Source organism: Pholcus phalangioides, unplaced genomic scaffold, assembly GCF_987345545.1.
Source record: "Pholcus phalangioides strain wild (caught in Gottingen) unplaced genomic scaffold, Ppha-v1.0 ptg000014l_1, whole genome shotgun sequence".
NCBI classification, from domain to species: domain Eukaryota; kingdom Metazoa; phylum Arthropoda; class Arachnida; order Araneae; family Pholcidae; genus Pholcus; species Pholcus phalangioides.
This window is the reverse complement of record NW_028301607.1, coordinates 4,022,302-4,037,983: the sequence shown is the minus strand read 5'-3', so window position 1 is coordinate 4,037,983 and position 15,682 is coordinate 4,022,302. Positions and strand designations below refer to the sequence as shown.

The 15,682-nt window shown below is 42.3% G+C and overlaps 1 protein-coding gene and 1 non-coding gene across 5 annotated transcripts in view; one reads left to right on the top strand and one right to left on the bottom strand.

The window, feature by feature from the left end:
- stan (Protocadherin-like wing polarity protein stan) overlaps positions 1–15,682 on the top strand; it is a 414,391-nt gene that overhangs the window by 348,354 nt on the left and 50,355 nt on the right. For 3 of the 4 annotated variants that reach the window (XM_089241556.1, XM_089241557.1, XM_089241554.1), the window contains exons 10-14: positions 1,163–1,317; positions 1,990–2,013; positions 2,875–3,041; positions 3,162–3,308; positions 4,761–4,877. In XM_089241556.1, coding sequence (XP_089097682.1) covers positions 1,163–1,317; positions 1,990–2,013; positions 2,875–3,041; positions 3,162–3,308; positions 4,761–4,877 — 610 coding nt within the window. The remainder of the gene's footprint in view (positions 1–1,162; positions 1,318–1,989; positions 2,014–2,874; positions 3,042–3,161; positions 3,309–4,760; positions 4,878–15,682) is intronic. The other variant, XM_089241555.1, reaches the window with a different exon arrangement.
- On the bottom strand, positions 7,400–7,524 carry LOC149077998 (U6atac minor spliceosomal RNA). Its single transcript, XR_016193944.1, has one exon. It is a non-coding gene; the product is annotated as a U6atac minor spliceosomal RNA (small nuclear RNA).

Sequence of the window (15,682 nt, the reverse complement as noted above, 5' to 3'; positions counted from 1 at the left end):
GTTGCGTACGTTAGTGTGAAATAAAAATATCTTCAGTAACTGTCATCTTTCTGCATATTCTCATTTATACAAATTTTGAGAAGTTTTTTTCGTATTTTTAGCTTTTGGTCAGTTTTTGTCTTATTTTATAAAAACGTTCCTTGGTGATTTAAGCAAATTATCTTTAAAATTTTTGCATAACCTGGAACGAATCAAACGGTTTTCTATTGAAACCTATGGCGTAGCTGCCAGGTCTCCCGGGTTTTTACTCCATCTCCCGGAAAATTCTTATATCTCCCCCGAATTTCGACCGTGATTGTAAAAAAATCCCGACTTTTAGGGAATAATTTTCTTTTTTTCCCCCTGTAAATGAAATACTTTTTTTTTTATTTTACGCAATGGTGACAATTTACATTTCGCTTGTGACGTCATTTCGGAGGATTAAAACTGAAAGCATGTTTTTCTTCCAAGTAAATTCTTTGGGAATAATTTTCCCCCTAAAAGTCGGGCCGTACAGACGCAACAGGACATATGGTCAAAGCAAATACAAGTCATCTCGCGAATTTCAGATTTTACAATGCCAAACAGCCAGCGTCAATTCGGCCTTGTAACATCTGAAATTCGCGAGATGACTTGTATTTGCTTTGACCATATGCCCTGTTGCGTCTGTACGGCCCGTTTGGAGCCGATTGCAATTGTTTTGTCGGCGTGATTGGACTGGAAAGTAGTAATGACAGGTAATTTAACTTACTGGTTGGCGATGATTGGCGACTTGGTGCGACGTCTTTGCACGATGTCACTTTTTTGCAAAAGGGAAAAAAATCCCTACAATTTTACTTTTATTACTGGGAAATCCCTGCACTGTTTTCCAAAAAATCCTTTTTGTATTGATTTTTATACAGAATTTGGAGAGAGATCTGCGTAAAAACCTCCCTAATTCTAATTCTCCAAAGTTGGCAGCTATGCTATGGGAAATCGCGTTTCGGCTGACGAGGATTTCGACTAACGAACGCGATTCCAGAACGAATCGTCTTCGTTGGCCGAGATATCATTGTATTTGTTCATTTATTATAAGGAAATTGGAATTTAGAGCCGAACCAGCTCTTTTGTGGTACTGTGTGATGGACTCATAAGCTTTCAGTGTTTAAAACATTCTCTTCAAAATTATTTCACCCTATTGCAGTTTTGTAGCAGACAATGGAACCATAGTCGGATGCCCACAGAAGAAAGGTTATTGTCACTCTATGCCCTGTCAAAACGGAGGAACTTGTGAAGAAGGTTGGGGTTCGTACTTATGCCAGTGTCCTACGGGATTCGGTGGACGCGACTGCGGTACAGGTAATTATTACTTATTTACTCGGCCACACCACTATTTTATCTCATAATCACCGTAAAAAAACACTACCTTTTTTACTGGTGTAATTGGCTTGGTAAAAGCTCGGATTGCGACCCCTTTGCAAGCATTTCTTACGGATTTTTACCAGCTTCTTTCAGTAAATTCTGGGTTTTACTGATCTCTGTGCTGCTACTGTAATATATGTACATCTCAGAAATTGCTTCTCAGTATTTAAAAAGTACAAACCCAATTAGAAACGACAAAAACTTCTGATATCAAAACTTTTTTTTGGGAGGGTGAAAAATCGCTCGTGAGCGCAGCAGTAACAGAAATACCGCATGTCTTAGGCCGGGAGTACACTATAAACGTTTGATAAAAGTACTTTTATAAAACTTGAAAAATGCCACCAATAAGATAATTCCCCAAATTATTCCTTAATTACATTCTAGAAAATGCGACCGATGATCTTATTTCGGTTATTAATTTTTAAAGTTTTATAAAAGGACTTTTATCAAACTTTTATAGTGTAACCCCGGCTTTAGAAATAGAATATTTGAACATATAAAAGCTGCGGCAATCCTTTCATAAATTGGGGGGAAAAAATTGAAATATTTTCTCGCCATGAAACGTCACTTGTCTTTCATATGCTTATCGTTTATTCTTTATGCTGCTAGATTTGTGGAAAAATCTTGACAGAGGTGAGCCTTAAAAATATCACTTCATGTTTGGGTTAAGTTGGTTTTTTATTAACTCTTTAAACGGCAATGACGAGATATCTCGTCTCCATAAAAACTTCTTACTTTAGCATTGACAAGCTCAGATATTTTGCAAAGTTTATTGCTCAATCGGAAACTTTTCCCTATATCCCCCCTAGTCTGCATCTTCTGAAAATTGGAAGAAAGCCTACTTCATTAAAAAATGCAGGGCGATTCAAAACTCAACGTACTTTCTTTTAGGGGAGGTAGAAAACACATTATCACAAAACACACATAATCACATAGGAATGCATCACTGGAAACACCAGCTGGAGGATAAACGAAGATGCAAAAACAACAAGCCAATAATGAGTGGAAAAACTCTTTATTTAGCGATACGTTATACGAGGACAGTGCATGCATGTACACGTTAAGTTTCGCAACAAGCTCAGCTTAAGTTTTTACCATACACAGTTATACACGCTGGATGTTCCATCCAATACTGGCTTGTCATTATCTGCATTTTCATTTATCCTCCAGCTGATCAGGTTGGGGGTTACAGGCCATACAATCCTATGTGATTCTGTTTTGTGTTTTCTACCTCTAAAAGTTTGCACGTTGAGTTTCGAATCACCCTGTATATGACATTTTGAAAGGGAGTTTAATGGTTTCTAATTGCTGCTTAAAGGGTTAAAACATACTTCTCAGATAATCATAATTGTAGAATTAGACTCTGAACGATATCTAATTTGGTTTTTGTTTTTACAAAGTATCCATTGTTTGCAATGGATCATGAATTGGGATGGGGTTTGTTTTCAAATCAAAAAAATTAAATTAATACATTTTTCTTCAATGTATTGTTAGGAGTTGAGCCAGTCAGGCATTTCCTTGGCGACGGTTTCCTTGTGTTCAATCCCCATCTGAGACCGATACAGCAGACTTGGGTTATAAGCCTATCGTTCAGGACACGTCAGCCGGATGGATTGCTTATGAGGGTTCAGCTTGGTCAGACAAGTCAGATAATTTTAGAAGTGAGTAAATCTTAACTGTATGTCTCTGTATCGTCCAACACCAACTTCGACAAAGTGTGAGAAAAAAAATTCACGTGACTTTTCTTCTTATTGAATTATTTGTACTTATTCTTCGTTTAGGTCGCCGATGGATTTGTGAGGTACAGATTCAATGATCAGTTCATGGTCTTGAATGATATCCCTGTCCACGATGGACGTTGGCATAACATCGAAGCGAAATGGATGCCGGCCGGAGTGTGGTTGAATCTTGATTACGGGCAATATGAAGTAAATAAAAACGCTTTCCATGTTATAGATTATTCAAAACTTGTATTAAATGCGAATAAATGTTAAACGTCTATGAAGACGCCCCCCCCCCGGCCCCCCCAAACAAGATGGAGAGATGAGATCTGAATGATGACTGCACTTAATTGTATCGCAAAAGCATCGGACAGATAAGATTTTAAAATTTAGTGGAGACCTACATCCAGCAGATGATTGAAAATGGTTGTTGTTGATGATGATGTATGGATTCAATATATGGTAACTGCTGTGTAGATCTGCTATATGCGCAGGTAATTGGCTCCAGACATGGCGTCCACATCCTTCAGCAGGGCCTCTAGGCTAGGATCATTGGAGGGTCCCACTATAGGGAATTTCCAGTGTGAAAACGCAAAAAATGATAAGAATAGTCTCGCCCCCAGGCCGGAGCACTGTCAGCCCCCCCCCCCTCCTTTTTAGCGGACAGGACTCCGGGTTCCCCCACGGCTAGTAAATGACTGCTTATGTAAATGAAAGCTTGGGTACTGGGTGGAATTTAGATACCTTGTCGAGGCAACGTGTGGAGCCAACTGATCCGATGTATATGCGTGTATATGAACTGACATCATCATCGTGTCGCCCATGGCCCCCACATCCTGGAGCAGGGGCCCCTAGGATGGGACCTTTGGTGGGCCCCCGGACGAGAGTTTTTACGGGCCCTTAATAGCGAATTTATGGCGTGAGAAAACAAGAAAATGATGAGAATCGTCCCGGGCCCCAGGGCTGAAGCCCTGTCAGCCTCCCCCTTGTAGGGGCCATGGTGCCACCCGCCAGACTTTCAAGTCTATCTCCATCTATGATGCTTGTCTCCACTCCATTCGAGAGGCAAGATGATTGTGGTAGCAATACATACAGGGTGTCCTGTAAGTTATATCTCATCAACCGACCGTCTTAGAGGTATAGTTTTAGTTTAAAAAATGCTTAAAAGGCGTTCAAAAATTACTCTGTACCAGATTTCATATGTCAGACAGTGTGTAGGTGTAACAAACGGAAAAATCTAAATTTGTATACGGTCCCGTTGTTCTCTAACTTCCAATGAGAAAGTTGTTGCCCTGTATCACCTGAGACCAACAAAATAAATTCCTAGTGAACATTGCACTTAGATTTTTTTTGCCCTCGGGAGATATAGGGCAACAGCTTTGTAATTGGAAGTTAGAGGACAAGAAGGACCGTATAAAAATTTAGATTTTTTTTTTTTCTGACACATAGTGTATTTTCATTCTCAAAACTGCCACAGGGTAGTTTTTGAACGCCTTTTGAGCATTTATTAATGTGGAATCATACCTCTACGACGGATGGTTGATGAGATAAAGGCTGAATTAGCACTTACGGGACACCCTGTGCATTCATCTATTCTATAATCGTCCTTACCATTAATATGATGAACTAATTGATGACTTTATTCATAATTTTGTGTAGGTTGTGAAGAAGCTGGAAGGTCAAATCAGTGGCTTGTACGTGGGTAAAGTTTCTGTCGGCGGGATCCAACCTTCAGATGGCCCCGACAATATCGTTTTCTTCAATGGCTGCATACAGGTTCGTGTGTTTTTTCAGATTATGCTTACAGACAAACTCTGTACAGTGACACCTCGGATATAAGATCAAGAATCAGTGGTTCAAACTGATTCCCAAAGAGATTAATGTTAATCAATCTTGCTTACAACGTCGATGAAAATGCCGCGAACTACGGTTATAACGACACGTTTTCTCCGTCGCTTTTTCTTCCGTTTTCCCAAGAAATTGCCGGAATTGCATCTCATCACGTAAAGGGCATGCTCACCTGTTGTTCTACCGATGCCTAATTGTGCGCCTTTTGTAGTCGTCACCTTACAAAAGCCTCCTAGAGACAATGAGGCTCCTAGGTAGCAATTTGAGACAGTGGTTCTCAACCTTTAGAAGCCCGCGGCCCAGGTTGATTTAACTTCCCGAGAGTGGAAGTGCCTGATCCTACACACAACCGATGAGAAGTAAATGGGGAAAAATTAAACTATGAATAACTCACGACCCGGTATGACTGATGATATCAGGACCCGTTAACGGGCCGCGACCCGGTGGTTGAGAAACACTGGTCTATGAGGCTTCGATCTTACGCCCTTGCTTCATTCTGAGCCTCGGTATCTAAAACGTTGGTCTATGAAACTCCGACAAGGTGTTCAGTTGTGTATGGGAATTTTTCAGTCCACACATGTACTCAGGGGCGGCTCGGGTGAAAAAATCTACCAGTGCGGGATACCTATTGTTATATAGTGCCCTTGACACCTCCCTCCAATTTAAGAAAAAAAAATCTGCATTAATCGCTTTGTAGTGGTGCGTTCAAAGGAACAACGAGATTTTACGTCATTTTCGCAATTCAACTCGGATTTGACGCCCCTTCTAGAGTGTTTCTGGGGCGCCAAAGTGCGTGGAATGCAGGGAAAAACCAAGAAAGAAAATGGGGCGATGGAGGCAAATTTCATCCATTCTTCTTATTTTTCGCAGAACAAAAGAAAGAGAAAGCTGTCCAATACAGTAACACCTCTCTTTTACACGGACAACAACAGGACAAAAGAATTCGTACGTAAACGAGGGGTGACCGTTAGTCGGGGAGGGATGTGTTGGAAATGCATACTTTTGTTATATAATGGTAAATTTTATTATTTGGCCGCAAATGAGGGGTGGCAGTTAAGACGGGTTTTACTGAGGGGTAAACGAGAAGAGAGTTCAGGTGCGTGTGTTTTATTGTGACCGAAATCAGTATGTGTATCAGTACTGTATGTGTCGACGGCGACAGTCGAAACCCGTTTTAACGAATATCGTTATATAGCGAAAATCTCGTTTCAACGAAAACTTTTCTAATTCCCCAAATAAGTTTACATAGGAACGATGTAAAATTTCCCGAATTCCTTTATAACGAAGTTATTTCTCTGGTCTCTTGAAGTTCGTTATAACGGGATTCGAATGTACTACTAAACAACGCATGCTCCTTGTCCACATTTCTCTGCGGAACACACACCCTCAGTACGTCTCTAGTTACCCGCGGCACATTCCCTGATTACTTAAGTGATCCGCGGCATAGTTAGGGATCGCTTGAGTGACGCGCGGAAAAGTTCCAGAGCACTTAAGCGGCCCGCCGGGCCGTGAGTGATTCATTTTACCATTAATTTCTCGTCAGCTGAGCGTATGACCGGGCCGCAGGCTTCCAAAAGTACTGCTGTAGGGAACATTCACTAGGAGGAATGTTAGTTAATGAGTTTCCCAGAAATAAGTTTTTTGCGCAGCGTGAACCGAATTAGACCATTTCGCGCCGGTAGAAACGTGTTACATAATTACACTACGCGTTTGTGTTTTCCTAGCGTGGCGCATCAGATCAGGGCAGCTGTATTTTAGCACAGTCGAATCCCGTTTTAATGCATACCGATATAGCAAAAATCTCGTTTTAACGAACACGTTTCTAATCCCCCCAGATAAGTTTACATAGGAACAATGCAAATAAACTGGAATTCCTTTATAACAAAATTTCGTTATAACGAATTGATTTCTCCGGTCTCTTAGAGTTCGTTATAACGGGATTCGAATGTGTATATGGCCTTGGCATCAGCTACTCTGTCGTCTGCATGCTCCGGTTCGAAGGGAAGGGAAATAAAATACACAAGAGTGAAGAGAAAATCCGCAAAACGCGCGGCGTACGACGCATTTGTCTCCCCCAGAAGCAGTCGGCCAATCACGCCCGACGTAAAGCGCTGTCGTGAGACGTATTGCGCTCTGTAGGACAACAGTCATGCAGCTTTTCTTATTGGTGAGTGGACTGGGCGAATCACGTCGGGCGAAACCCGACTTTAGAGAGTTGGTGCGACCCTTTTTGAAAGCCATGGTGAATCAAGTTTGGATCATGGCCTATTATTCAAGAATCTCCGGCTGAAAGTAGGTTTGTGCGATCTATTTTAGAAAGACTATGCGAAGTTTCCGTCGTGGACCCATAGCTCAAGAATATTCGGCTTTAATTGGTTTTATACGGCCCATTTGGAAAGCCCCTGCCGCGACCCATAGGTTCAAGAACCCTATGAGTGCCGAAAATAAAATAAAAAATTTGGTTAAGTGGTCGCGAAGTAAGCGACTGTGCCTTAACCGTATTTGTGTTGTAGGCCCAGAGGCCATTCCGTCCTTGTCAAGGGGAGTGCTAACCTTCTCTCCTTTCTTACAACACACTACAATACGTAGCAGGTAAAGTTTATATACCACGGTTTTTGTAACTTTTATCAAAAATCAACTGCTATAAAATAAGATTATTTTATCAAACTTTTACTTATTTATAATGCAAAAAAGACTCAAAATTATTTTTTTCTTGTTTTGAAAGTTTAAAAAACTGTAAATATTGAATTTGATCATCTATATGTCTCGTTTTTATAGCATATATTAGTCAATAGATGGCGCTCAATACTAAAAGGAAATTTTTTTTTGCCCTGGCGTGCAGCCGGGTATTCTTTCTAAAGTCCGTTCAATAAACTTTTTTTCACTCACAGTCTTTATTTACCTTTTTTTTTTTTTGTGGTCCCCCTTGTATTGCTCGGGGCTCCTTTCAACCCCCCGCCCCTCCCCCAACGAGCACGAGCTAGAACCATCTTACTTTTTGAATTGTTTTCTTTTTCAGCGAATCATAGGCACCGACATGACATTCACAAGGCTGAATGTTGCTGGATTCAGGCGCAAGGAGAGGGAGGATGCATTGCAAGGCCGTAGCGAGGGCCCCCCCCCCCCCCGAAATACGAGAAAATTACCGGAAAAAGATGGCCAAATCCACTTTGGTTCTCTCCCCCCCCCCCTCCCGCCCACGAACGAAATTTCTGGCTACGGGCCCGATGCATTGCATTGCTTTTCAGAAATTATTGGGGGGGGGCGCAAATTTCTTCAGCCCTTAGGCTTCGGCACCTATGGAGAGAATTGATATTGAAGAAATATTGCGTGCGTTAGGTCGACCCCGGATTCAGTGAGAGTTTTTGTGGGTGATTAGGGGGGGAGGGGAAGTTTCTATGCAGTGTCGTCGACACCATGCGGCCCTCGGGCAGAAAAGATGTTCTGGGAGCTTGCCCCCCCCCCCCCCCTACTTTAGCTTGCAAGCAACAGCTTACGTTTTTACTTACTCTTGCAATTCATCGTAGCAGATCTCGCCATGTACTGTATGACCCATTACTGACACCATGCTCAAGACCATGCTTGGATAGGCCCATTTATTAATTTGACCGTGGTTCTAAACAGAACCACTTTAGCAGCATGGGGGGGAGGGTGGGTATTACATAGCTGGGAGTATCAGAATATACTGGAATATACAAATTTACGTACTTATTTTCGGAAAAATAAAAAGTATGAAGGGTTCCCTAGTATCACAAGGGGGCCATAGGAGAACCCCAAGATGAGAAACGCTGCTCGACGGTAATGGTTCTCAACCTATGCTCTTGTGGTCCTGGGATATTCGAAGGGAGCCACGGGTGGTTTCGTATCCGAGCCGCCAACATGAAGGAAACATTGCGGTGCTGATGATTGCCATTCGTCCCGTATATACGGGACTTGATCCCGTTCACGGGAACCGGAATGATGCATTGCATTGTAGGTTCGTGAAATATTAGGAAGTGGGACAAAAATACATCAGCACCTCCCCTTCCTCTCCCAGATGACCTTGCAAATCAAGTTTGTGTCGTGGCCTATAGCTCAGGAACCCCAGGCTGCAATTCACATTGGTTAAGTGAATGACCGATTTCGGAAGCCCCCTCCGAATCAAAGATTTGGGTCGTGGCACATGTAGGTAAAAAGCCCCTGGCTGTTTCTTAATGGACTTCAACGATCCATCTCGGAAGCATGGAGGACTCGAGTTTGAGTAAGGACTCCAAGGTCAAGATTCCCCTAGTTTATATGTAACTGCCAAAGCCACTTCGCGAAGTGGCCAGCCCAATTGACCCGGCCAATGTCCGAAATTCGATCTTTCGCCGGGCTTTAGCCGACGCCTATAATTCGGGAGTAACCGCAGCGTTGGCGTATTTTTGTGATAATTATGACCATTTATAATTAGCCAAAGATAACCATAATTATTATGGTTAGTTATGGCAACCCTTAAGATCAAAAGAATCTGAATATCGGTATCTTAGTGATACATGCATGGGGGGTGTATAAGGATCGACTCCTCCCCCTGCGCCGTGGGGGATATGGCAATTATACCACATAAATGTTTGCATTGCATAAAATTGCATAAATATTCAGTGTGGTATAATTTCAATTTTCCACTTCAATTTTTATGATATTTAAATTTATAAAAAAGAAAAATAAAACTGTCTGCATATTTTTTTTTTGGGGGGGGGGGGTTCCGCAACATCTAAAAAAAATTAGGAAACTCTGGTTTAACCCAACAGTTTGTAGGTGCAGTACAGTTTGCTACCGCCTATTATAATCACGTTTGGTTCACCCAAGTTGATTCTTATAACCAGAAATTCTTCTCTTTTGCTCCTATGAGTTACTTACCCCGACCCGGCGAATGTGATTCGCCATACGGGGGTTCCCCGAAGGGAGCATTTATTTTCTCAATCAAAAAAAAAAAAAAAAAAATTACATGTTAAAAATATATACATTCTATATCACCGGAGCACCATTGGTCCGAGGTTACCTTACAAAACTCGGGCAACACCATTAACAACCCGCGAGCAGGAATTTGGTGCTCCCGATTACCACTTCACAATTTATGTTTGGGCAGTTAAAATGTCAATGTGGACTGACCAAAATGTTACCACTGTAAACTACTATTTTTCGAGCAATTAGCCTTAGAATAGTGTTTCTCAAACTGGGGTAATACACCACCCCCCCCCCCTTATCCTCAATGAAATGGAATGATCCAAGAACGGGGCCGTAGCGTGCCTCCTCGGGGCAGACTCTTTTTACGCACTCATATGCTCAGAAAGGTTCACGGAACCTTTGCCCCCGATATTTCGCCTCCGACATCTCGCCCCTGGCACGTTTCGTCCCCAGTACATTTGGCCCCCGGAAATTTCTCCCCTGACATCTCACCCCGGTACATTTAGCCCCCGGAAATTTCGCCCCGGACATTTCACACCGGGAATTTCGCCCTGACCTTTCACCTGCCCTGACCATATCAGTGACCCAGTGAGTGACCATAAGAGTGACTCAGTAAGTAATCAAGTAAATCGGAAATTTATCTCTGATATTTCGCCAGCCCTTATCGTACGCGTGACTCTATGAGTGAACATATGAATGATGGTACAAGTGAGTGACCACATGAGTGATCAAGTGAGTTGGGCGTTTACTCGTGACATTTTGCTTCCCCTGATCGCATGAGTGACCAAGTGAATGAATACATGAGTGATCGAGTGAATTGAAAATTTATCCCCGGACATTTCACCTGCCCTGACCATATGAGTGACCCAGTGAGTGATCATATGAGTTACTCAGTGAGTAATCAAGTGAATCGGAAATTGACCCCCTGTCATTTTGTCTACCTTGACCGTACGCGTGACCGTATGTGTGAATATATGAATGATAGTGTGAGTGACCACACCGGTGTGAGTCGTAAATTTGGGAAAAATATTTTTTGCTTAAACTGAAAATTCTAAATTCTTAGAATCCATTTAAGTGTGAGTCACTTGGTCACTCAGTGCTACGTAACCACCTATAAAAAGGGAGGGGATGAGGAGGATCATCTTTGCAGACACTCCACCCTCGCACTTTGTCAGTCACTCAATCGCTCACTAGGTCAATCATACGGTCATTCACTTTATCAATCTTTCGGTCACTCATACGGTCATTCACTTTATCAATCTTTCGGTCACTCATGCAGTCATTCACTTTATCAATCTTTCGGTCACTCATGCAGTCATTCACTTTATCAATCTTTCGGTCACTCATGCAGTCATTCACTTTATCAATCTTTCGGTCACTCATACAGTCATTCACTTTATCAATCTTTCGGTCACTCATGCAGTCATTCACTTTATCAATCTTTCGGTCACTCATGCAGTCATTCACTTTATCAATCTTTCGGTCACTCATGCAGTCACTCACTAGGTCACACATTCACTTATTCGTTCCATCACTCATTAACTCCCTTGGTCACTCACACGGTCAGTCCCTTGATCACTCACTTGAACACTCGTACCGTCACTCACCTGGTCACATATACAGTCACTCATGCAGTTAACCACTCGGTCACTCATACGGTTAATCACTCAGTCTCTCCCTTGATCACTCATATGCTCAATCACTCAGTCACTCGCAAATTTATTCAAGCATTCACTCTGTCTTTCATTCCGTCAGCCACTCGATCACTCATACGCTCAATCATTCACTAGGAAACTTACACCAGTATTTAATTAGCCACTCACTTGGTCACTCATTCGGCCAGTCACTTATTCACTCAAACGTTCCATCGCTCAATTCCTCCCTTTGTCACTGACACGGTCAATCCCACTATCACTCACTTGATCACTCATACAGTTAATCACTTGGTCGCTCATGCGGTCATTCATTTGCTCACTCATGCGGCCATTCGGTCAGTCACGTGGTCACTCATACCGTCATTCACTCATAAAGTCAATTGCACACTAGTTGATACGGTCACTCACGTGGTGAGTCATTCTGCCACTCCCTCAGTCATTTGTACGGTCACTAACGCACTCCTACAGTTCATTTCCCACTCACTTGGTCACTCATACGGTCACTCGATCATTCACACGGTCACTCATACAGTCAATTACTCATACGGTCAATCATACGTTCAGGGCAGGTGAAATGTCAGGGACGAAATTTCCGGGGGCCAAATGTAACGGGGACGAAACGTTCCAGGGGAGAGATGTCGGGGACAAAATGTCGGGAATAGTGATGGGCGATCCGCTCATGAACCGTCTAGAAGAGCGGCTCTTTTCAAAGAGTGAGTGAGCCGCGGTTCTTAAAAAAAGAACCGCGGCTCTTACACTTCCATCGCATACAAGAAACTACCAAGAACAAGCAGGCTTTTGAAAACGTTGTGAAAAGAACCGTGACGGCTGACGGCTCATATTGCCGACTCCTGTTGGCTACAAACGAACCGTGACAAGCCGAGAGCCGCAGAAATGAAAGTGAACCGTTTCCCGTTGAAACGCTTCTTGTAATTGGTCAGAAATGACCCGTGAATCGCTTCTTTTTTCATTTGTGTTGCCTGCTCCTATTGGCTGCAAATGAACCGTGAAGAGCCGTGAGCCGCAGAAATGAAAGTGAACCGTTGCCCGTTAAAACGCCTCCTGTAATTGGTCGAAAATGAGCCGTGAATCGCTTCTTTTTTCGCTTGTGTTGCCTGCTCCTATTGGCTACAAATGAACCGTGGAAATTCAAATGAGCTATGTCTTGTTAAAAGGCCTTCTGTGATTGTTTCTTCCCATGTCCCACACCTTCCCCTCTAAGAAGTAAGAATGCGTTGGCCACTCTTTCTCCCCCACCCCTTTTGCTTGTTACATATATTTTTATTTTTTTACGTTTTTCTTTTTTTGCTCTTTCACCTCGGACTGGGTGCACCTGTTGGAGAGGGGACGGAATTATTTTCCTTATTATTATTGTTATTTCAATTGTTAACCAGTGCAGTCTTATGAGGCGATCCCCGGAGGATCTCAGATGTAGAGGCCTCGTGAGAATGAGATAATAAAATTTTCAAAAGTTTTGCGGAATTTTTAGCCCGATAGAGCCGGGCCGCAACTAGGCGAGGGGGGGGGGGGGAGTAGGTGGGTCTGGTGCCCGGGCGCTGGACTAGTGAGGGAGTCGGATGCACCCTTTTAACTGCTCCTTCTACATTACACGGGGGCGCAGAAATGCGAGCTTGACCCGGCTCAAAAAGTTCTAATTGCGTCCCTGGATTGGGGGGGGGGGGGGTCCCAGGATTGCTGTCAATACGGCCCTGCTGTTCACCTCGGATTTGTTACCCTTCTTGAGCTGATAGAAATCATTTTACCCAATTTTTCTTCCTTTTGATCGATATTAATTTTTTTTAGCTCTTCCACCTCGGATTTGGCGCCCCTCCTCGAAAGGATAGAAATAATTTTCTTTAAATTTCTCTTTCTTTGGTAATTTAAAATTCTTTTTCTCGCCTTCTCACCTCGGAGAGATGTGGACTTTCTCCTAGAGAGGAGTGAATACATTTTTTCACTGAACTTTTCTTTGAATAATAAGATTTTCTTTATTTTGCTCTATCTCTCATCACGGATTTTTCGCCCCTCAAAAAATCATTTCCCTAATTTTTTTCGACTTTTTCACTTCGGATTTGATGCCTTTCCTAAGAACAGACAGAAATCGTTTTCCTTCATTTTTTGTGGTTCTTTAATTTTTTTTCCATTCTTCCACCTCGGTTTTGTCTCCCCCCCCCCCCTCCCCTTACAGCGGGCAGAAATCATTTCCCCAAATTTTTTGTGTCGTTCTTTAAAATTGCACCCTTGCACCTCGGATTTTGTGCCCCTCCTAAGTGGACAGAAAGAATTTTCGCTAATTTTTTTTGCAGTCAATAAACTTTTTTTTGCTCTTTCTTCACGATTTCGGCGCCCCTCCTAGAGTGGACAGAGATCATTTTCTTCTTTTTTGTTTTTTTTTAAATATTCCCTCTTTCACCTTGGATATGGTGCGCCTTTTGGAGGGGACACGAAATCTTTTTCCTTATTATTATTTGCCTATTCACCAGTGCAGTCTTACGCACGGGCCTACCCGGGAACGTCCCCGAGGGGGGGGGGGTGTTCGTGAGGTCCCTCAGAGGAAGTCTCATGAAAATTAGATGTTACATTTCTTAATAGTAGGCGTAGGCAAGAGGTAGGCCTAAATTTTTAGTCAGATGGAGAAGGGCCGCAACAAAGGAGAGGGGGAGTAGGCGGGTGCGGTACCCGGGTGCTAGATTAGTGGGGAAGCCGAATCCACCTTTTAACTGCTCCTTCCACATTACACGGAGGCACAGAAATGTAAGCTTGTCCCGGCTCAAAAGGTATCTAGTTACTGCAGGGGCGTAGCCAGAAATTTCGTTCGGGGGGGGGACCACTTTCATTTCGGGGGGGGGGACCAAAGTGACAGAACAATGGATTTGGCCATCTTTTTCCCTTTTTTCGGTCATTTTCTCACATTTCGGGGGGGGGACCAGACCCCCAAGTCCCCCCCCCTGGCTACGCCCTTGAGTTACTGCTCTGCATTGGGGTGGGAGTACCAAGATGCTCTCAAAACGGCCCTGCTCTTCACCTCGGATTTATTGCCCCTCTTAGAGAGCTGACAGAAATCGTTTTCCCTAATTTTTCTCTTGATCAATATAAATATTTTTTCGCTCTCTCACCTCTGATTTGGCGTCCTCTTAGAGCGGCGCTTCCTGTGGTCGTACGGTTGTGTAATAAATATTAATTTTTAATTGAAATTTTAATCGTGATTTTTTAATTGAAATTTTAATCGTGGTTTTTTTTAATTGAAATTTCACATGCATATATACATATAATTTGTATTATAATTTCATACTCATAATTTTTTTAGTCACAATTCCACATATAATTTTCATTGAAATTTCTGTCGTCTTCAAGTTTCATGCATAATTATACTTATATTTCACTCACAATTTTTAAAATTACAGTTTTACACAATATCCCATTTCACCCCTGCAATATCTCACATATTTGTTTTTTTCTATTGAAATTTCCCTCATAACTTGAATTTTACTCCATTTTACAAGTCGTCAAATCATTCAGAATTTGTTTTTACAGTGATCCCGCTTATAACGTTTTTCAAAAAATTGTCATGAGAAAACGTTGTAAGTGAAGAAACGCTTTAAACAGGAAAAATCTTCACGAGAATTACTTAATGTTGATACCACGAAAATAAGTCGTACGAAGCGGTAGAAAATTGTAAGTTGGAATGTTATAAGCGGGATCGACTGCATTTTTTTATTCAGGAATTTTTCCGCAGATTCATTCTATGTTTTTATATTCTTATTTTTGTTGGCATTTTTGACCAGTTTCTCCATGAGTGGGTGATATCCCCTTCCCATGAAATGACGGGGGGTGGGGGGGGGTATGAAACGTATTAGTGGGGCGTTCATAGCTACGAATACAATATAGCAGTATTTCTCAACCTCTGGTCCGCGACGATGGCATAAGTGGTCAGCATGGACACTCGATAAAATTATTCACCCTTTGAAATAGACGTTAATAATTACAATACGGCTTCAAATAAAATTATACCTTTGTACCGAGGTTCCCCACATCATCGAGGGGGAATGCAACAAAATTGCAATCATGAACACGAGATATCACTACATTAAGTCGAAAGTCGCAATTCATTGCTTCAAGTGTAATTTGCTAATTACTGCTAAAATTGCTGAA